At 30.5% G+C, this 22,500-nt stretch overlaps 1 protein-coding gene and 1 long non-coding RNA gene across 8 annotated transcripts in view; one reads left to right on the top strand and one right to left on the bottom strand.

Moving 5' to 3' along the window:
• The window catches only part of LOC124948452, an 11,029-nt gene extending 2,794 nt beyond the window's left edge, over positions 1–8,235 (top strand). For 3 of the 6 annotated variants that reach the window (XM_047492083.1, XM_047492082.1, XM_047492087.1), the window contains exons 2-7: positions 1–2; positions 155–1,402; positions 1,478–3,664; positions 3,732–3,913; positions 3,998–4,316; positions 4,457–8,235. The exon at positions 1–2 is cut by the window's left edge and continues 181 nt beyond it. In XM_047492083.1, coding sequence (XP_047348039.1) covers positions 1–2; positions 155–1,402; positions 1,478–3,664; positions 3,732–3,913; positions 3,998–4,316; positions 4,457–4,659 — 4,141 coding nt within the window. In that variant the 3' untranslated portion in view covers positions 4,660–8,235. The remainder of the gene's footprint in view (positions 3–154; positions 1,403–1,477; positions 3,665–3,731; positions 3,914–3,997; positions 4,317–4,456) is intronic. The other 3 variants (XM_047492086.1, XM_047492084.1, XM_047492085.1) reach the window with 3 other exon arrangements.
• A 3,979-nt stretch (positions 8,236–12,214) lies between these two features.
• LOC124948458 overlaps positions 12,215–22,500 on the bottom strand; it is a 24,351-nt gene continuing 14,065 nt past the window's right edge. For both annotated transcript variants that reach the window (XR_007100735.1, XR_007100734.1), the window contains one exon: positions 12,215–12,734. This is a non-coding gene — a long non-coding RNA (uncharacterized LOC124948458). The remainder of the gene's footprint in view (positions 12,735–22,500) is intronic.

The raw sequence follows: 22,500 nt of genomic DNA, 5'->3' as shown, positions 1-22,500 counted from the left end.
TGGTAAAACTGTCTTTTTCATTATAGTTTGTATATTTGATTGTATGTTTTTTTTTTTTTTTTTTTTCTTTTCTTTTCTTTTTTTTTCTTTTTTTTTTTTTTTTTTTTGTAATTTATTTAGATGAAAGATTCTAATTATAGATATTTATTTACAGGACCTTACATACCCCAAGTTGCGCCAAATTGGGCGCTGTCATATAATTACTTACCATGGAATTATGAACAAGAACTCGTAGCACGTTGTGACGTGCAAGATACATGCAACCTGAGTTGCAAGAAAGAAAATAAATTGGATATAGACAACGTGACTAAACGACATATTAACAGGTTTAAAGATCTATCAAAGTCTAAATCTGACAACACAGTGCTGGATTCGGAAAAGTTAAACGTGTCGAGGACAGCTGATTTTACAATATCAAATTCCTTGTTAGACACTATTCAAGGCCACGGGGGCAAACAAGAAATCCCCTGGAAGGGGGAAAAGAAAAAAGAAAAAGATAATTTAATAAATGTCAAGAAGAAGAGTGACCTTGAATGTAGTTTTTGGCAAGATCAATACAGAAGTTTGTCAGAGGCACAAAAATTAGCTTTTAACGCAAACATTGATTATTCCAATTATTTATCAAAATATTCTCAATCAGCTGATAACACTACATTGTGCCCAACTTCTGTGCATGTACCTGCATCTTATAAAAGTTCTAATCATTTCTCATCCAATTCTGTTAAAGAAGTCAACAAACCTCTTGATTTGTCAGTAAATGCCACGAGAAGTGTCTACAATCGTGATAAAGACGCCAAAATAAAGGAAAGATATCCTTATTTAGATTTACCTGCTGCTGGTGATAAGAGAACAGTACAGACAAGTTATCCTATTATAACACAAACAGATTTTTTCTGCAACACGAACGATTCTTTTGCGGCGAAGTACAAAGAATTGAATGATGATTTATTGAAACTTTTGAATTTGAATAATTTATCATGTAAATTTAAATGTGATACAACAACACAATCTAATGTAGCCCAAGAGAACATATCCACGGATATTAAGTTGAATAGTAAATCTGCTTTGGATATAAATTTGAAACAAGAAAGTAAGCTCTTCTTAGACAAATATTTCAAGGGACGAACATTTATGCTTTCACATGAAAAAAGGGGAAGAGGAACAAACTTGAATGACAGATACGGTAATATCAAAGAAGAGTATAGCACGGAGGAGTTATTAGATAAGGCTGAGAGTATAGATCCCATAACTGCCGCTTCTAAGATCACACTGGGAAATTGGGAAGCAGGTGCAATGTCGGGACAATATCCGGGTCACAGCCGACCACCGGTTGGCACTCCTCCACCTCAAACAGTTTGGAATCATCTCACGATGACACAGGGTCAAGGTAACATTTTTTATGGTAACTGTAATATTTTTTATTGAAGTATTTAACGTATTGGACCTTTCACAATGTGTTTATATATATATATTGTAGGCTTAAATATTCACCCATCAGGATTACCTGGTGCTGCTTTGAATCCAGCTGGCTTTTATACTCACCCATCTATATCAAGAGCATCTCATTTAACGCCACAATTGACTCCACAACTTGCACATACTCAAGCACCGCCAACATGGCATACACCTACTGTTCCATCGAAAACTGTTACGCCATCTAATACTCCTGGCAATCCGTTGTTTAGTTTACAAATGTTAGTTGACAATAGACAAAACCAAAATCAATACAGAAATTCACCAGGTTCTCAGAACACACTTGATCTTTCTGCTACATCAGATATTATCCCAGAAAATTATTCTCGTATACCTCAAGATATCCCCATTAGTTTAACAGCACGAAATGTGGATAAAGGTAGTCGGAATGGAAACATAATCTCCCCTCCAATACCTCTTAATGGGGAAACCTCATCAGACAGTGGAATTAGTTCGTCTGTTCCAACGCCTAATTCTGTCAGTGAACCAGTGTCATTATCGACAAAAGAAATAACGACTCCAAAAATTACAGTGAAAAACTTCGAAAGCAACTTAAAAGGTGTTGCTAATATCCACGATAAGATTAAGGAGATAAGTGTCGATGGTTTCGCACAAAAAGTTATTAATTTGCCGCCTAGTGTAACGATCGAACGTGTGGTCGCGGATAAGAAGGAACCAGAAATTACGAAAAGTAAAGATACATTGAGTGTAATTGCACAAGTGCCAAGGAATGTTTTACCTGTTATCGTCAATCTAACGTCAAAAATGGAGAAGGATGTAACAGATAGTCCTAAAAGGGAATCGTCTTCCGAACGGGACAAAAAACACGAAGAAACGAGTGTTAGGTCACCCAAGAATTTACCTAAAAGGGGTAAAAAGGGTGTTGACTCTTTATTGGAAAAATTAGAAGGTGGAAATAAGAAGCTCGGTGGTACTGAAAATATAGGTTCTGTTATAGTAATGCCAGTTGAGGAAAAGGATACATCGAGCGTTAAAAGCATGTCACCTGAAAGGCAAAAATCAAAATCTCCAAATAGAGAAGACGAGGTTGTATCACCTGCGTTCAGTAACGACGATTCCAATGATAATACCAAACAACGTAGGAAAAGAAAATTAGAGAAACCCGTAAGACTTAGTAAAGATTCAAAAACGGAAGTAGAAGATATGGAACTTGAACCGACAGAACCAACGGAACCAAGAACGAGGGAGTCGATACCAGAAGAACTAGTAGTAGTCAATTGTACACCAACGACAGCTGTGAAAGTAGAAGAACAGGTTGAGAGCGTAGAGCAGAGGTTAGACGAAAAGATAAATGATAATATAAACGAGAACGAAAACGAACGTGATAACGAAAACGAGATAGAAAACGAAAACGAATGTGAAAATAATGTCGAAGAAAGAAACGAAGAAAATCAACCGGTTAGGAGGCGGAGAAGTAGTGAAAGTTCTACTACAAATTCGACCTCGGCGAATCAAAGGGTGCGGAGAAAATCCAGCGACGATGCAACTGAATTTTCAAAGGTAACGAGTCCAAAGGCTGTTAATAATACAAATCCGTTCAATGAAGTTGAATCAGAATTGGAGAAGATGTTTGCCGGAATCGTCGAAACAGAGCCAGACGTTAAAAAAGAAGAAACTAAAGTAGACTTTTCTGTCTCGGGTCAAAGTGAGCATATTACGAAGGTTGAAAATATTGAAAATAATATTTTGCAAACTAATAAAGACACTCAAAATGTAGAGCCTACTGATGTATCTTCTACGGTAGATGCCAAATTATCAGGAAAGAAAGGGAAGAAAGGGAAGGTACAAGGTGGTAAAAGGAAAATTTCTAGATCTACGGAGAATATTTTTGGAAATGTCGGTAGTGAATCACCTCAGAAGGATTCTAAAAAGAGACGTACGTCTAAGAGTTTGAAAAAGCAAGAATTCTCAAAGAAGGTTAAGAAAAATACAAAGATCGAAGGATATCGGGAAATGGCATATGATTCGGGATCAAACGCGAGTTCCATTAGGTCTCGTGGCCCAGTGGTTCACGTTGAAGGACCAAGGGATAGTCCTTTGAGTATTCAAGTAGTTAACGCGCCAAGGGAAGAAGAGGAAGAAAAGAATAAAGAAAAGAGAAAAACTATTGGCAATGGAAACGCAGGGAGAAGTAAAAGGCTCAGTCATCAAAACGATTTAGATTATAGAGGTACGTATATAATTTCAAAGAAAATCTACAAAGATTTTTATACATTTTAATTTATTCTTATTTATAGGTAAAGTCAGTAGAGCAGGTCTTTTTAGTTCTACTTTATCGTCCCGATATGACGCACATACGACTGACTCTACGTGGGTTTGTGTATTTTGCAAACAAGGCCCCCACAGTGTCATACCAGGGGATCCATCTAGACCTCATCCAAATTTGGCAGGTCCACATATTGCACCGGGAACTTACACGGTATGCATACGTAAAACACAAATTAGATTCAATAATTCATTACTGCGTTATAACGTTTGTTATTATTATTTATTGTTGTTTTAGGTTCCAGCGGGTGTTTTAAGTGATTTATTTGGTCCGTATTTAATTGGAAAAGAACGGTTAGAAGATGGAATCCTTTCGGCTGACGAACAGGAGATAACGACAGAACAAAAGAAGGGTGGAAAGAATAAAAGAAGTTTGAGGTACGCTGGACTGGCCGATCAGTTTTCCGCGAAAATGAGTAAAAAGAAAAGGAATTCGGTTGAAAGTAATACCAATGCAATGTTTACTGGAATGACCGTAATTCCTGGCGAGGAACAACGTTGGGAAGTTTGGCTTCATGAACAGTGTGCTGTTTGGGCTGCTGGTGTTTATATGGCTGGTAAGTATATGCGTAAGTTTGAAAATGTTGATCGGTGACGTTCGGTATTGGTACCAAAGGCATATATATATATATATATATGCATATATGTGTGTGTATATATTTATATATATATATATATATTTTTTTTTTTTTTCTAGGTGGAAGAGTGACTGGTTTGCAAGAAGCTGTGTGGGATGCCGCAAAGTCGGTTTGTGATTCTTGCGGCTTAACGGGCGCGAACATTGGTTGCGTTAAGCGCGGATGTAAAGCTGTTACACATTATCCCTGTGCTTTGACAAAAGGTTGGCATTTAGATATGAATCAATACATACCTAAATGTAACCTTCATCGAGTTACGTGAAATTTCGGTGAGTGCGTGTGTATAGACTAAGTTGAAATAGTTAATATTCATTACGCCACACTGAGAGATCCTGTTTAACAGCGCGTGCACCGAATGACAGGCAATAAATATAAGGTATAAATTATAAAAATTGTTTTGTGTGTGACTGATGATAAGCCTTACTAGTTGGTAAGGTAAGTCCGATTTAGCAGAGCGTAAAACAAAACGTCTGCAAATATTATATTGCATATACATTGTACGTGTGTGTACACATTTTTTTATTATATTTATTTTTAAAACTATTCTTGATAATTAGAAAACAAATGTGAATAGAGAATGGATATATCTCGTTACCTGAATATTAGTTGCATAACTCGATCGAGATCTTAAAATTACATTATGCTGCCTTGCATTTAACGTTCAAAAAGCGTTTTGAAATTTACGCTCCGTGTCATTCGATGCATAGGGTATGTTTGAAAGTGTGAAAGAGGATGAATGTAAGGATAGTGATGTGTCAATTTACAGATATGAAGTCTAGAATCAATATGCTCGAGAGAAAGACTTTCCAATGTACAAGATGTTCAAATGAGAATGCTATTAAACTGTCTCTGAGAATTACAACAAATTAACGGAAACGACAAAACTTCTCGTTAATTAAATTTAATTCGTTGTCATGGCCTGTGGCCTTGAACAGTGGCCTTTCGACTTAATATATAAAAGGAAAAAAAAAAAAAGAAAAAAAAAAGATTAAAAAAAAAAAAAAAAAAAAAAAAAAAAAAGAAATAAAAAAAGGAGCAAAGTTTTTATTTAAAAATCTGTAGAATAGGTGGATCGCGCTATCAAGAAAATAAGATGTTAATCAAAAAGAAAATGTTTGCTTTTTTACACACTCAATGAAACACTTGGAAACACTTGAAATATTTTCCTGAAACATCGTGTACGCAGGAACAATGTACAGGGCATATTGGATTAAGATTTTTGGACTCAATGAATGACAGGGGGCTGGATAATAATAGACAACTGACAAACAAGCGAGACGGATAATGCAGTAACTTTTTTAACGAGCGCTGAAAATGTTTGGATATACAAGTGTTCTCTTATAAGGAAAAAGAAACAAATAGAAAAGGGATATTTTTTTATATTTATTAAGAATACGTTAGTTCTCACGAATATAAAGTCTTACATATTTTATATGTATATCGTTCGAGATAATAAAATATAACAATGCATTAACATTAATTTATATGTTTAATGTCGTTGCATTCCAAGCGTTTTTGATGTCTAGTAAAAATAGAACAACTACAACAACAACAACAACAATGAAAATAAAATACAAAACATTAGCGATGGTAGTATTATTATCAAAGAACAAAGTCACAACAAAAGGAAGAAACTTTTAATTTCCAAACAAATATAACATTGAATTTATTTCATTGACAGAGAACACTTGAAAATGATTATGCCGGCATTGCTTGTACTATCTTGTAACAAAATATTATAAATGGAAAAGACTAATTTGACTTTATATGAATAGAGACATAATGATTGTAACATCACCATCTTTAGTAATGTATTTTACGTTACATTAGATCAGTGATTACAATCCAAACCACGCGGGTACATCTTAGTGATTAAATTAATCGCTAATACTTATATTATACTACTGTTATTATTTTTAAATCTAACTATTATATTGATTTACACATTATACTGTTTTTCATACTAATGTTATTATTATCATCTTCGTCATTGCCATTGTCATCTTCATTTTCACCACTTTATATAAGAGCATAAGAGAGGCAGTTTTTTGCTATGTGTCAAGTGTAAAAGAACATTCACGAACGATTCTCTTGGTGTATCAGGGAGAAATAGCAAAAATCAGGAAAATTGTATAAAAATAATACTATATATATAACACACATAGTATATATATATATATATATAAAAAAAAAAAAAAAAAAATACAATGTACATAATATTAATTTGCGTAGACAAAAAAGTATATATATATATATATTATATATATATGCATGTGCGCGCGCGTGCATACGATACACACAAGACAACACAAAATACACACTCTACAAATAGTTTTCACTCCTCCTCCCACAGCACAGAGTATGGTAATTAAATGTAATCATTTTTAAATATTAGCCGTTTAGAAAGGAAAGATAAATTGTCGAACACATAAATGAATTCTTTGTACATATATACCGTACATAGTAACAAATATCTTGTAAAAAAAATGGTTCAAGAGGAGCGCGAAGAAGCATTTTATTTAAAAAGAGAGAGAAAAAAAAAGAAGAAGAAGAAGTATAATGTTTCTTGAAACATTGAAGAAATATAAAATTCAAAGCGAAAGAGTCTGATTTTTTCCTAAACATCTATAAAGACACTGCTTCAAAGTGTTCCTATGTCAAGCGTGGTCTTTCTAAGAAAAGAATAAACACGGCCAAACTATCGTTTTAAATTTAACGAGAAAGACGTTGAATTATAAACAAAACGCTTATATTCTACAATTGTGTATGAAAGAGGAAGTAAGATTCTATCTTAGAAGAATAATTGTAATATTAATACTTGTGATACAAAGAAAGGAAATCTCTGGAGGAAAAAAAAAAAAAAAAAAAAAAAAAAGAAAAAAAAAAGAAAGAAAACGACGGGGGTGACTACTAATTTTCGATATATTATTCTTTGGGGGGGGCGTGTTTTTTTTTTTCTTTTCTTCTTTTTTCACAACTCTGCATACATAGAAGACCTATTATATATGGGATAGTCGTATGTACAGTTCACTTTTGTAGTAAGTCGCTATAACGTTGTATACATATTGTATTTCTTAGTCCATTCGTGGCAAGAACGATTGCCAAGGTGTAATGATCTATTACCAAAATTATGATTATAAAAAATATAAAGGTCTTTTTGTACGCACAGTTGATTGAATAAACTTCAAGAAATTTTTTTTTTTTTTTTTTTTTTTTTTCGAAGTGACGTGGGAAAGGTACTGATTTGTATAAATGAATGAAAGGCTTGTAAATTGCCGAGATAATGGTAGCAAGAGCAAACCAAAATGATAATTAAGCAAAGAGAAACCTGAATATCACAATGCCTAAGTAATTTGTATAAAATATAAATCTGTAAAGTAAAAATATATCGCTGCGTGATATGTGGTGAGAGAGGATTGGTAGTAATGATCGCTACTACTGGTAACAAGAGGAAAAAAAAACAAGAAAATGAAAAAAAAAAAGAAAAAAAAGAATATGATAATTACGTATCGTTAACGAACGTTAGATATTTTTATTCCTTCCCTCTCGGTACCGTAAACATGATTCAATACAAAGTCTATTTTTTCTTCTTTCTCTTCTTCTCAATCCTTTCCCCTTAAATATCTTCCCTTTACAAATCGACTAGATATACGCATTTTTTGTGACCTGGTTTAATGTTAATAATCGTTAAGAAAGATATCGGTTTCAATCTATTTAATAATATGGAATGGTAGACGAATCGGCGAATTGTATTTGAAATCGATAAAACAATACGATTAAGTATACATCTTTGTGTAATATAAATATGAAGAATAATAAAATACGGTATAAATCGTAAGGCTGTTATAGCGGGATTATTTTTTCATAATCCTAATACATGACAGTTTATTAAGGTTTTATTAATATTCGATCCAACTTTTATATATATATATATGTATATAAATATATATATATATATATGCACACACAAACACATATTTACTTGAGAGAGGGAGAGAGAGAGAAAGAAATGGCAAGAAAACAAACAAGAAAAAAAAAAGAAAATTTCAATTATCTTTTAAATTTTTTATTTACGCGCTCTTGCGTTTGCCCGCGTTTTGATTCGAACGTCGAATGCGCATGCGCATGCCGCCAGAGTTCACCGTCCCTGAAGATTTGGCAACATCGACTCTCAGCCGTTCGCTTTTCCGCGTCCGTTCTTCAGTGTGTCACCGAACATCGTAAGGGATGGTTCGTTCTCGTTAAGACGTGCCGGTAACTACGTTTAGTGTATTTCTATAACTACGGTTATGAGCTAGAGAGAAGTTATCGTGATTTTTCGTGCCGTTTGGAGAATAATGTCGACTCAGAATGCGTAACTTTGCGACGGTGGTGAAGTTTTGTGTCGCCCTCCTCTTCTGTCTTATGGATTCTGTTTGGGCCCAAGCCGAATTTCAAGGTATTACAAATATTTTATTAATATAATAATATATTTTTTATTAAATAAAATATCTTTATGTTATATTTAATTTCAATCAAATACATGTGTCAACGTATTATTAATCCCCTTTAATGTTTTCTCATATGTTTTCGTTTGATCGTTTGTCAGGCGCAATAGAGTTCGTAATCGTATTGAATTAATTTTGTTATAGATCGTTGATTTATCGATTTATTTATTAATAAAACGAAATGGAGAAAACGGCTGAAAATTTCTTATCGTCTTAGATTGCGATCATCATTGACGTATAACTTCGACTCTTCCGTTTCCATCCCTAATAACAATACATTTTAACTAAGTATTTCTTCAAAAGATGCGAGTTTGAACCTGTCGTGTCTAACCTCTTTTTAACTATGCGGATATCATTTATATATATATATATATATATATATTATTTTTTTTTTTTACATTAAAACAAATATATAAATTTTTACATTAATAATATAATATATATGTATATATAGATTATGGTATTAGTTACATACTTCTTTTAAAAATAGACTTTATTAAACGTTTACATTCAGAGAAATAAAGTTTACATTACGACTTGATAAAACAACGTTGTTTATATAAAGATTTTTATCTCCAAGTAATTCATCCGATATGTAAACTTTGTCTCATTATATAGTTTACTCTTATTAAGTTTTTAACTTTTTTGTTTTTTATTTTTCTTTCTCTCTTTTGTATTTTAAATAAATATTTATAAGGTTAAGGTTTCTATGTCAGGTAGAAGAAAGTACCGTCTGTTTTGTTCGTTCATCACTCGCGTTCACATCATTTCGTTTAACGAAAAAATTTCATAAAGCTAAAGCGTTGAAATTGATCGATCGTTAAGACTATAGTAATTCGATAGGGTTACGTAAAATCTTTGAGTAATTGTTTTGCCGTCCATTTCCCGTCCTTGAAAAATATCGAAATTATTGGACGTGAGTGTGACGAAAAGAAAGGAGAAAGAAAAAAAAAAAAAGAAAGGAAGAGAAAAATAAAGATAAAGAAAGTAAAACAAAAAAGAAAGAAATAATAAAAAAATAAAAAAGAAAGAAATATTAAATATTTTTTTATAGATATAAATTATCAAAATTACGTGAATTTTATATTTTCCGAAGTTCCGTGGTATTTCGAAGAAGTCCAATGCGATCGTAACTTCGACACGCTCATTCCTTTCTCAGTCTTTCAACAAAATTTCGTAACAACAGAGAGTCGATGATGATTCTTCGTCTTTCTCGATTAAAAATTATTTCTTGGTACGATTCGTGGTAGAATTCAACGATTGCGATCGAGCGTTCATCGACGCGGAACTAACCTTACAAATTCATGGAATATCGTGTCATTAAAATCGGAATAAACCCTTTTTACAATATACAATTTGTATTCATAAAAATCATATATCATTCGAACTAATATAATTGTTTTTAATCGATAATTATACGAACGATTTAAAATTTATTTTAAAGATTAATAATTTTTATTTACTTTTAGAAGATACAAACATTAATATTTTTTGTATATGTATATATATGTATACAAAAAAGAAAGATCGTAAAAGATTAAACGACGTAAAGTCTTCGAATTACGAGCGCCACTTTCATCCCAGTTTTAAAAAGTTCTTTAAACTCGCAGAGAATGTCAGCTTTCTTGGAGTTTCGAGATACTTCAACTCGTTCGTCGAAAGTGCTTTCCCGTTTATTTTTCGCGGGCGAGGAGATGCGTCACGTGACGTCTCGTTCAATTTTACCGCGAACTTCTCGCGCTCTTCGATTTTGCTAGCAATAAATTCTTTTATACATTGAAGAAACATTGGTAAAGTTATAGAAGTATCTTTCGAAAAAGAATTTCGTATTGGCCTTCCTATTTATTGGATTTATTGAGGAAAAATTGTTAATATTTAATAAAGGATATATATATATATATATATAATTTTTTTTTCTATTTATTTAAAAAAAACTTACAAAAGTTCTCAATAAATTTAATATTTTCTAAAAATCGTACTTTGGAAAATCTACTAAATACAAATATTATAATAAGATTTTACATAATTAAGATTTTACATAATAAAAGTTACATAATTGATTATTAGTTAAGTTATTATAATAAAAATTAATAAATTTACATTGTAAATATATTTTACAATCTAGAGTACTGTATAGTGTCATTTTATTATAATATTTGATTATAATAATAATAAAAATAATGATAATAATAATAATCTTTATATAATGGAGTAATACTTTATTAATAAAATTAAAACAATCGGAACGTGTTATTATATGAATATAATTCTTCGTAAAGATGTTTATTCTTGTCTAGACGAGAAAATGGAATTATCGAGCGTGTAATTTCGTTTCGCCCAGAAATTGTATTACTGTCGGTCACCCGGTAACCCACCATCCGTACGCTTATCGTAGCAACGTTTCGCAGGTGCACCACAGCAGAAATCCTTTTGCCGGCACTTGCACACTCTCTTTTACTTGTCCGGCCTTCATTCGACGAAGGTAGTATACTCGGGAGCAATGGAAAAGAGTGCAACGATCTTACGATGGACAAGATGAGAGCCTTTTCTCTTTCGTCGAATTTTTCTACCAATCCAACTAAGGGAAATCGTCTCTCTCTTTCTCTCTCTCTCTCTCTCTCTCTCTCTCTCTCTTTTTTTCCTCGTTTCTTTCTACGTATAAGATCGATTTCTTTCTAGAAAATAATCTCCCAAAGAACTTGCACGTGAATGCGTCTTATGAAATTATAGTGAAAGTTAGAAACGAATAGAACAAGATGAAGACTAAAATAAATCAATAAAAGATTTATTCTCTCTCTCTCTCTCTCTCTCTCTCTCTCTCTTTTTCTTTTTCTCTCTTTCTCTCTTTTTCTTTTTTTATCTCTCTCGAATTCTTCTAACGTGCAATGATCGAACAGTGATTGAAATGTTTTTTTCTTTCTTTCTTTCATTCTTTTTTTTTTCCCCCTCAATCATAGTAAAAATTAGTATTTTTCTTTTTTTTTTTTTTCATAATCTTCGTCTGATATTAAATAACACGTAATATACAAGCACGTATTGTTTTTATTGTAATTAACGATGTTATTATATTGAAAGTTAGAAATTAACGTAAGAGGAAAGAAAAAAAAGATTCGAAAGATCAATCCTTTCACTGGAATTCTTTTATCATTGGTAGAACGTTGCCTGAAAGTTTTCTTTCTCTCTCTCTTTTTTTTTTTTTTTTTTTTTTTTTTTAAATTATTATTCCTCTTTCTTCGTTTTTTTTGTTGCTATTGTTGTTGTTATTGTTGTTGTCGTTTTATCATTCTCAAAATTATTTTATACAATAAATAAAAATGTTCGAAATCATTTGTAATTAATGACAACGTTTAATATATATATATATATATTTTTTTTTTCTCAATTTTTTTTTCTTTTTTTCTTTTACTTTCCATTCATTCTTATTTTATTCGTAAATTTTAAATTTCGAAATATCATACAAGAAGCGCGTTTTATCAAGGTCTCTTTCGCAGTCTGTGTCGAGTATATTTTCTTTTCTTTTCTTTTCTTTTCTTATTTTCTTTACTTTTGTTCTTTTCTTTTCTTTTTTTTTTTTTTTTTTTTTTTTTTTTTTTTCATTTTTTTTCAACGATATGAACGGACTCCCTTTTTATTGTTTAGAAAGAATGACGTGGTCGTAACAATTAGACCGATCTACCTGCCAGTTTCGTTATAGAAGTGAAAGGAAAGAAGAAAGATAGAGTGAGGGAGAGGGAGAGAGAGAGAGAGAAAGAGAGAAACGTTTTCATGTTCGGCCGTTTCTCGTGCTTAGTTGATGTAAAAGTGTGTTTGCTTCGTGCTTCTTATTTCTTCAATGATTCTTCTCGTGTATCTAGACAAACGAAAAAAAATTTTCAAATTTTACTCTTTTAAGAGTTTCTCGATCTCTTCTGTCGTTCCATTTTCTTTCTTTTTCTTTCTTTTTTAATTTCATTTCTTCTTTATCACATGATCAAATTGATATTAAAAATTTACCGTAACAAGATTAAGAGAATTATTAATAAATCCAAATCTGTTTTATAATAATAATAATAATAATAATAATAATAATAATAATAATAATAATAATAATAATAATAGATTCCATTTTAATTAGTCAGAGTGAATAATTCGAATTGTTTTTCTTTTTTCTTAATAATTTTTATCTCACAGGAAGGAAATGCATTTTTTTTATATATAAGCTCGTTTGAAAACCCATTTGAAGCATCGAACAATGATTTTATCAAAATTCAATGATAACATTTGTTAGATTTTATTAGAAATTTTTTTTTTAACGTCTAATGTATTATTACTAACGTTCAATATTCGTACAAATTCGTTCTCATAGTAAAGAATAGAGATGAGTTTCTTTTATTCTAAGGTCATTATACAGACTAGAAAAAAAAAAAAAAAAAAAATTACCTGCGTGTATGAATATGTGCGTGTGTGAGAGAGAAAGAGAGAAAGAGAGAGAAAAGTAGACGCTCAATGTATATTCGTCTTTCAAGAGAGGTCTCACATTATCTTTTTATCCTTCCTTCCTTCGTCCTTATCTCTCTTTCCTTCTTCCTGCTAGGCTTTCGCGTGCGCATAGTTTCTACCAGAACGAAAGTACGAAAGATAAAATATATAACATACCGTACTACGTACTTAGATATGACGGTATGCACATATATATATATATATATATATATATACACATATGCATACACATACATGTATATATCCATTTTATATATATATGTACACATGCACAAATACGTATATACATATATACATACATCATATATATATATATATATATATATATATATATTTGCATATGTATTTAGTATATATATACCCACACAAGTACGTATATACATATACAATAATGTACTACATATATACACACATATATATATACGTCGTATATATATATATATATCTGCATATGTATTTAGTATATATGTATATCTATTTAGTATATATGTACACATAGATACATAAGTATGCATACGTATAACGTCAAAACATTCTTCTACATACTTTCTCGACGTTTTGATTATTTAAATCGTAAAGACTAATCGGTTTCTACCAACGATAGGATTCTATTTTTGTTTACTCCGTTTCGCTTGATAATACATACAACTTTTGTGATTTCTACGTAAAATCGATTTGTGAGTACCTATTCTCAGTTTCAAGATCAGAATAATCGTTCTCTCTTCGATCGATTTCGTAAGCATAACGATTGGAATAGAAAATTATTCTCCGTTTGATTTTAATCTACAATTTCTTCTTCATTCTTTCCTTCCTTTAAGATTAATTCATTCTTCGTTGGATTAATAAATCAAACGAAATTTTATTAGTTCATTAGATATTTTCACTTCCTCTTAAATTATTCATAATGTATCTAACAATATCTATACTTTTGTATATCATTATCATCATTCAATATTCAAAATTTGGAATAATATAAATTGCACAAGGATTATTATTACAAGTTTAAATAATCTTTACGATACTCCAATTTCAAGATTCTCTTATTTTATTTTCATCAATTATCAATATATCAGATTACATGATAATGATTATAAGATTAATATATAAATATAATCGAAATATTGAATAAAATATCCATAGATACTATATATAATACTATATATTTAATATCATTCAATCAATTCATTCAATAATGTTATTTCCTATTTATAACATATTTGAATTATTTGGAAGCATCGCATTTATTATTATCTACTACTATTATAATTATTATTATTATTATTATTATTGATTTTATATTTGATCCTATTTATTTTTCTTTTTATAACATTGAATTCGTGGAATAATATTAATTTAAATTTTCTTTTTTTTTTCTTTTTTGTTATTTCATTGTAACACAATAGTAATAATAATGATAATAATAATAATAATGGTAATAATAATAATAATAATAATAATAATAATAATAATGATAATAATAATAATGATAATAATAATAATGATAATAATAATAATAATAATAATAATAATAATAATAATAATAATAATAATAATGAATCCTAATGGGAGCGTATCTATCCATCTCTTCCGTCTTTACTATCTGTCCCAACTGAGTTACTACGCACGTATGCGAACGAGTCATTGATAGTACAATAAGCGGCAGCATCCTGCGAGTGGCGAGAGAGAGAGAGAGAGAGAGAATGTGCATGCATGCGTGCGTGCGTGCATACATGTTTGTGTGTATATGATAGAGATAGAAAGAGAGAGAGAGAGAGAGAGATAGAGAGAAACAACGACGTAAGAGTATAACCATCGCTTAGATGGAAAGATTGCTCGGAGCTTTTTTAATTAATGCGATCGTACGACTATTATCGGGGTCATTGTGTTCGTCCTAGAGTAAAGTACTCAAGCGCGCACGTCATTCTCGCGGTTCGCTTCATTAAGCTTCGGGGACATGAAACGACAAGAGAGAAAAACGTTTCGAGGTTGGAAACGTTTTGCTGATTCTATTACTACTATTATTACTGATACTAATACTACTATTATTAATACTACTACTACTACACTACTACTGCATTACTAGTGCAACTATTACTACTACAACTATTTTTATTACTATCACTATTATATCTCGTATCGAGTTTCGCATGGTTTCAATCTTTTCAAAGCACAAATTGTAGGTGTGCGAATATGTGTAGATATGTATGTGTGTTGGAATCTCAGAGTGTAACGTTTAATTTCGACAAAAAGCTTATCAACCACTTCGTCAGCAGTTCGTTCATTTTAACTCGAGACACGTTTTCTTCTCTTTCTTATTTTTCTTTTTCTTTTTTTTTTTCTCCCCTTACGTTAGAGATAATAATCCATTATGTTTCGACCTCTACATTATTATATTATATGTTTTATTCGTTTGTTTTTTTTTTTTCTTTTTTTGTTATTATTATTTTTGTTATTATTATTACTATTATTATTTACTTTCGAAAAAAAAAGCAACATTTATTTTCGATTAATTTTGCTATACATAAAAAGACTATTAAGATTTCTTTGTTAAATTTATTTATTCCAATTCAAGATTAGTTTCTTTTCTCATTTTTTATTACTTACATGTACGTTCAATCGTGATAATAATTCATTGATTTTGACCTTTGTAATATTTGTTATATTTATTATTAACTCGTTATGAAATTATTGTCATTAATTTAGACAGATAGTTAAAAATTTCAAAAAAATACCCCTATTTAATTATTCTAACTCAAGACATATATTTAATATGATAATAATAAATTCATCAATTTTTAGCATGGAAAATTATTGTTTCTTTATTATTATTTACGAGCTATCGTTATTTCATTATCAATTCAGATCATAGTAGGTTCATTCAATACATATATATATATATATGTATATATATATATCGTTCTACTTGTGCTTTTGCATCAGAGCTAGTACATTTACTGATCTTGAACGAACGGTACAAGTCAAGCGGAATCTCTGCACTTTTACGAACTGTCTAGTGAGAGAAAGAAAGATAGAAAGAAAGAAAGAACAACTGTATTTTCTCTCTCTCTCTCTCTCTCTCTATTTCTCTTTCTTTCTTTCTCTCTTTTTATCTATTTTTCTCTTTCTTTGTAGTTGTCTACCGTGCTACTACTCTCTTTGATTTTCTGAGGTACCGTTTTCTTCTACGAATCTAAATTCCTCTCTCTTTCTCTCTCTCTCTCTCTCTCTCTCTCTCTCTCTCTTTTAACTAACTTGTATCTATCTCAATGTACAAACTGCAGTTTCTTCCTATACTCGACCTAGCCATCCTACTTTTTTTTCCTTCCCTCCTTCCCATATCAAATCATAAAAGTCTGACCGATTCCTTTTGAAGAACGTGATCCAGTGAATCAAAGAAAAAGAAAGAAAGAGAGAGAGAGAGAGAGAGAGAGAGAGAGAGAGCACAAGTTTTTCTATCATCGTTCATTATCAGAATCGTTAATAAATCTTCCAATAGAATTTCCTTTTCGTTTCTAGAAATAAAAGTTACTTTTTTTTATTCTTTTTCTTTTTCTTTTCTGATAGTTGCCCCAGTTAAATTGTTTTTTTTTCTTTCTTTTTTTTTTTTATATCTTCTTTTTTTTTTTCTTTCCATCGTAAAAACTTCATTCAATTTTTCACATTACATTTTTCAAAAGTGATAATTGACGTACTTTCTTTTCGACCAACTACTTCGAAGTTTTCTTCAACTCTTAATTGTTTTCAATGATTAATCGTTTCACGATAGGGAGAAATTACTTTTTTTATTTTCTTAAGAAGAATTCTATAGATATCTGTTGTGTTTTAAAGAGTGTGTGTGTTTGTGTGTGTGTGTGTGTGTGTGTGTGTGTATGTGTGTGTGTGTGTGTGTGTGTGTGTGTGAGAGAGAGAGAGAGAGAGAGAGAAAGAGAATTTTGTAGAAAGAGAAATGGGGTCGATATGAGAAGGGAATAAAAAGGACGGTAAGTAGAACATTTCTATGTAAATTAGGAAACGAGTCTATGTCATGTTCATGAGTAAAGGGATCTAACAGATGTGCCATTAAAGTGCTGCGGTCCTACAGGCGATCCTACAGGCGGTCCTAACAATAAGTACGGAAGAATGCATTTACTAGTCATGGTTGATTCATTTAATAATTTCCTCTTCTTTTTATTTCTTTTAATTTTATCTTCTTTTTTTTTTTTTTTTCTTTTTTTTTCTTGTTACCTTTTTTTTCTCTGGTATATCCAGTAATTGGAAAGAAAGAAAAAGGAAACGAAAAGAAAAAACAAAGGAAAGTTATTGAGAAATAAAAATATATTTAGAGACGAATAGAAATGATATTTTTTTTTTTTTTTAATTTTTTTTAAATTTTTCTCCTCGTAAAAATGTATCATTTATAAATTGATTTACTTTTACACAATTTTCTTTTACTTTTACGCTATTTCGTATTACAAAGGAGTATGATTTTACGTTCGATCATGTCTCGTTGAAATTCACGTTTTCTATACGTTTCCTGCATCACAACGTTGATCATTGATTGGCCGAGCTCACGAACTGACCACATCACGGAGAGTTTTGCATACGCAAGGGTTGACATCGATTACCGAATCACCCTCGGCGAGCTTCGCGTACTTCACGCTTCGGTGAATTTATTCCGCTCGTAAAAATGGACAAAGAGGGCTACTACCATCGAAACCACCCTTCCCATTGTGAAGTGCTTGTCATCGATGAATTTTCTCGGACAAAAGTGAGATAAATTATTGTAACTTGATCACGACCTTTGATCAATATACGATACGATAGTTAATAATTATTTTTTAAATCAATGAGAATACTTTTGAATTATTATTTATTTATTTATTTATTTATTTTAATTTAATCAAAATGTTTAAGAAAAAAGATTTTTGTTAATAACATTTAATTAATTCTTCGATGAAATTTCACCCCGAGAAGATAAAAAAGACATATAACGATAAATTTATATATATATATATATATATATATATTTTTTTTTTTTTAAATTTAAAATAAAAAAATAAATGTAGTTTTATGAAATTTAGCATAACGCGTTAGTATTAACATGATCTTTTTTACGATATGACCTTTTAAGGGTTAATCAGGAATGTGTCATTATTAAGAAATCAGACAAATAAATAAATTGATATATATATAGTATTCTGTATATTTTGAAATTTTAACACTATATATATATATATATTAATAACAGGTTTTTAAATAGCGATCAAATAAGAAAAGATCAGGATCATTGAATTCGATATACAGGTTCGTGTAATTGGCCGATTACAGTGCACGTCTTTCAATGGCAACAACCACTGTTACGCTACCGTAATCAAATTAACGAAGGAGTAAGATCGTTGCCAGCTTAAACACGACGAATGGACTCTCGACGAACATTTCGTGCACGTTCCAAAGAGGAAACGCTTTTAAAATGTGATCAAAAGGATCGAAACGTGTTTGTATATTCCTCTCCATTATTTTTTTTCTTTTTTTTCTTTTTTTTCTTTTTTTTCTTTTTTTTTTTTTTTTTTTTTTTTTTTTTTTTTTTTTTTTTTTTTTTTTTTTTCATTCTTAAAAATCGGATCGGTCTAAAAACCGTCGTAAATATTTATCCGTCAACGTGTCGTACAATTTCATTAGAAAATTTTTAGCAATAAAATTAAAAAACGTTTCGCTGTGTACCATTCTCCCTTCACCCTCCATCATCCCCTCCGTCCATACTCAACGTTCCATACTCATTTGTAATTCAAATACAGTTGGTGGGCCGAAAGTTTTTAAAGTGATTTTAAAAATCAATTATTCTTTTTTCGAGACATTTTAGGCAAATTCTTCTCTCTCTCTCTCTCTCTCTCTCTCTCTCTCTCTCTCTCTCTCTTTCTCTCTCTCTTTTTCTGTAGATTGTAAAACTACAAGTTTAAAAAGTCTCGAAAAAGTGTAATTGATTCTTAGAAACTTTTGGGCCCGTTCCAGAAGAACTTTCGATCGATCTTATATTTCCTATTTCCTTATCGGTCACATTGGCCGAATTGCAATGTTAAAGTAAAGAATAGGGAAAGAAATAAGATTTGTTTCTTTTATTGTCTCGAAACAATCCTTCGGTAAAGAAAGAAAGAAAAAAAAACAAAAAAAGTACTTTCGTTATCTTAACATTCACTCGCAGAGAAACTTTCCTTTTCTAAAGTTAAAACAAAATGGAGATAAAGGATTATTTTTTTTTTTTATTTCCTTTATTCCTCTGAAGGGATAAAAATTACTTTTTTTCTCTCTTTCTTTTTTGATTTATCTTTTTAGCATTACTTTTCGTCGAAAGAAGATATTGGAAAAAAGAAAAAAGAAAAGAGAATATTTATATCTCTATCTATATATACATACATATATATATATATATATATATATATATATATTTTTCGAGAATCTATTTTCATCCTACAATCTTTCGATATTCTCGAAAGCTCGTTTCTACAAGCATGCAGTGATACTAGGATACGGTGGTAGCACAGGGACCGGGAAGGAATATCGATTTACACATTTCCGGGCCGCACATGTAGTCTGGGAAAATACAACGATCGAACATCCAAGATGAATATATCGATATAGATTACGTACTTATATGTACCGTTCTATAACGTAACGATCATGTATTGTGTCATGTTAATACGAATTTGATATGTACCTCTATTCCTGTATTAATTATCTAAATTATTTTTTTTTTCCTTTTTTTTTTCTTTTTTCAATTTACATACAGATACATACACACATTTATATATATATATATATATGTATATATATATATTTTTTTTTTCTACTCAATTTTTCTTTTCTTTTTATCTCCCACATGTAATGCATGAAATATTTCTTCTCGTTCTAACCGGTACATATGAACCGGTAATTATGAAAGTGGTCTAAGTCATTTGATATATTAAAAAAAAGAAAAAGAAAAAAAAGAAGAAGAGGAAGAAAGAAAAAAGAACATTTTGTCCGACACACGTAATTCCGAAGAAAAAAAATAAATAAATAAATAAATATTTTGTTCACTTAAAAGGATGAATTTTTTTTCTCTCGATAATAAATATTAAATTACTTTCTCCGTTTGTTTCATCATATAATAATACAAAAATAAAAAAAAAATAAAATAAAATAAAATAAATAAATAAATAAATAAATTTTTTTTGTATATAATTTAATATCTAATTATGTGAAACTATATCTTCTCAGAACAAAAAATATATTACTTCGGACAATTTTCGTAATCGTCATACGACTCCCCGTATATTTTATCTTTTCCTATATTTCATGATATTATCGTCATATATAAACTGGCCTATCTCTCTTTTCAAAATTCATATTTCCTGTTCCTACTTCCCGCTATTCTGGGGAAATATAACAAAGCGAGCAGTTGTGAACCATTCCGAGTCTACTGTTTCAATGAGCAATACGAAGATAACAGATAGTTAGTTGCCTTTTGGATAGTGAACTATTCAAAGTAAAAGAAAAGAAAAGAAAAGAAAAGAAAAAAAAAATAGAAAAAAAAAAAGAAAAGAAAAAAGAAGTCTTAAAACATCATATCTTATCTTTGCCCTTACACATTTCATCCCCTTAAATTTATCACTTATAATAAATCTACAAATGAGCAATAATTTTTTGCGAACGATTAAAAAAAAAAAAAAGAAACAAAGATCTTTCTAATTCCCTTTCCCTTAACGAATCGATCGATTGAGAATAATCTGTTTAAAGGAAAGACATATCTTACATTTGAAATGTAAATCTTAAGTTTTATCAATAGCATGTAAGAATGATTTCATCTCTGTTATCCCGTCGTCATCATCATCGGTCGAAGTTTATTAACTCGTCGTTATTTTACGTGGTGCCGTAAGCGTCTAAATATTCTTAAGAGGGACTTGTGGTTGTCGCGTTTCTTTGTCCTTCTCCTTTTAGCTCCTGGTCTCTCGTTCGTTCGTTCTCTCTCTCTCTCTCTCTCTCTCTCTCTCTCTCTCTCTCTCTCTCTTTTTCTTCTTCTATTTCTCAGGGTACTCAAGAAGGAAAGAGGCAACCAGTGCCGGTGAGGTACGGGCCAAGCTAGAAGATATGGCTCTGGGGTTAACACACAGGCTCCGACATTAACTAAGTTACGTAACGACTGGTTTTCTCAGGCAGCGAATACCGATGCACAAGAGAGAGAGAGAGAGAGAGAGAGAGACTCTCTGCCTCTCTCTCTCTCTCTCTCTCTCTCTCTCTGTTTCGCGGGGCATAGTCGCGCACCCGTCACACGTCTCTCCGCTCGTCCACGTCTTTCTTCTAGCAGGCCTCCCTAGTGGAGGAGGAGTGTAAATCGTAAAGTACAGTTACTCGTTCGTTTCTACCAGCACTCTTCTTTATTTCTTCCTTCCTTCCTTTCTTTTTCTTTTCTTTTCTCATTTTTTTCTCTCTCTCTCTCTCTCTCTCTCTTTTTTTTCTTTCTTTCTTTCTTTCTTTCTTTCTTTCTTTTTTTCCTTCTTTCTTACATCTTCATGATCGAAGGAAATACTTCTCCTGTTACTTATGCTTTCACAGGTTGTCCTTCGATAAATAAAAACTAATTGATATTATCATTGTTGTGAATTATTATATCTTGAATCATTCTCTCGGATTATATCCAAGCTTTTTACTATATCGTTTTGTTTCATTAATAAATAATCATTTTTTAATATAATAATTATTTTATTAATATTATATATGTATATTAGATTAACACACGTTTATAATATTGTTTAATATTGTCAATGAAATTTTTAATATCGACGATTTGTTTTCATTTACTTGTTTTTCATATCAACGAAATATTATTTATACATATTCCTTAATTAATTCAATCATATAATTTTTCGATAAGGTCAATCTATTTTTATTAATATATGTATATATATATATATATATATATATATATATATATATATATAATTTAATATTTAAATAAGTGATATCATAGTCGATTTTTTTTTTCCTTGTGTTGAAAATTGAATAGGAAATTATTCCATCGATTAATTACAATACATGTCTACCGTTATGCGATTATGTCGATGGTTCATAGTCATATTTTTTTTTATTTTTTTTTCCTTTCTTTTTTTCCAATAGTCTGACAA

The sequence above is a fragment of the Vespa velutina genome, chromosome 4 (assembly GCF_912470025.1).
Source record: "Vespa velutina chromosome 4, iVesVel2.1, whole genome shotgun sequence".
NCBI classification, from domain to species: domain Eukaryota; kingdom Metazoa; phylum Arthropoda; class Insecta; order Hymenoptera; family Vespidae; genus Vespa; species Vespa velutina.
This window is presented reverse-complemented; position numbering and strand designations above follow the sequence as displayed.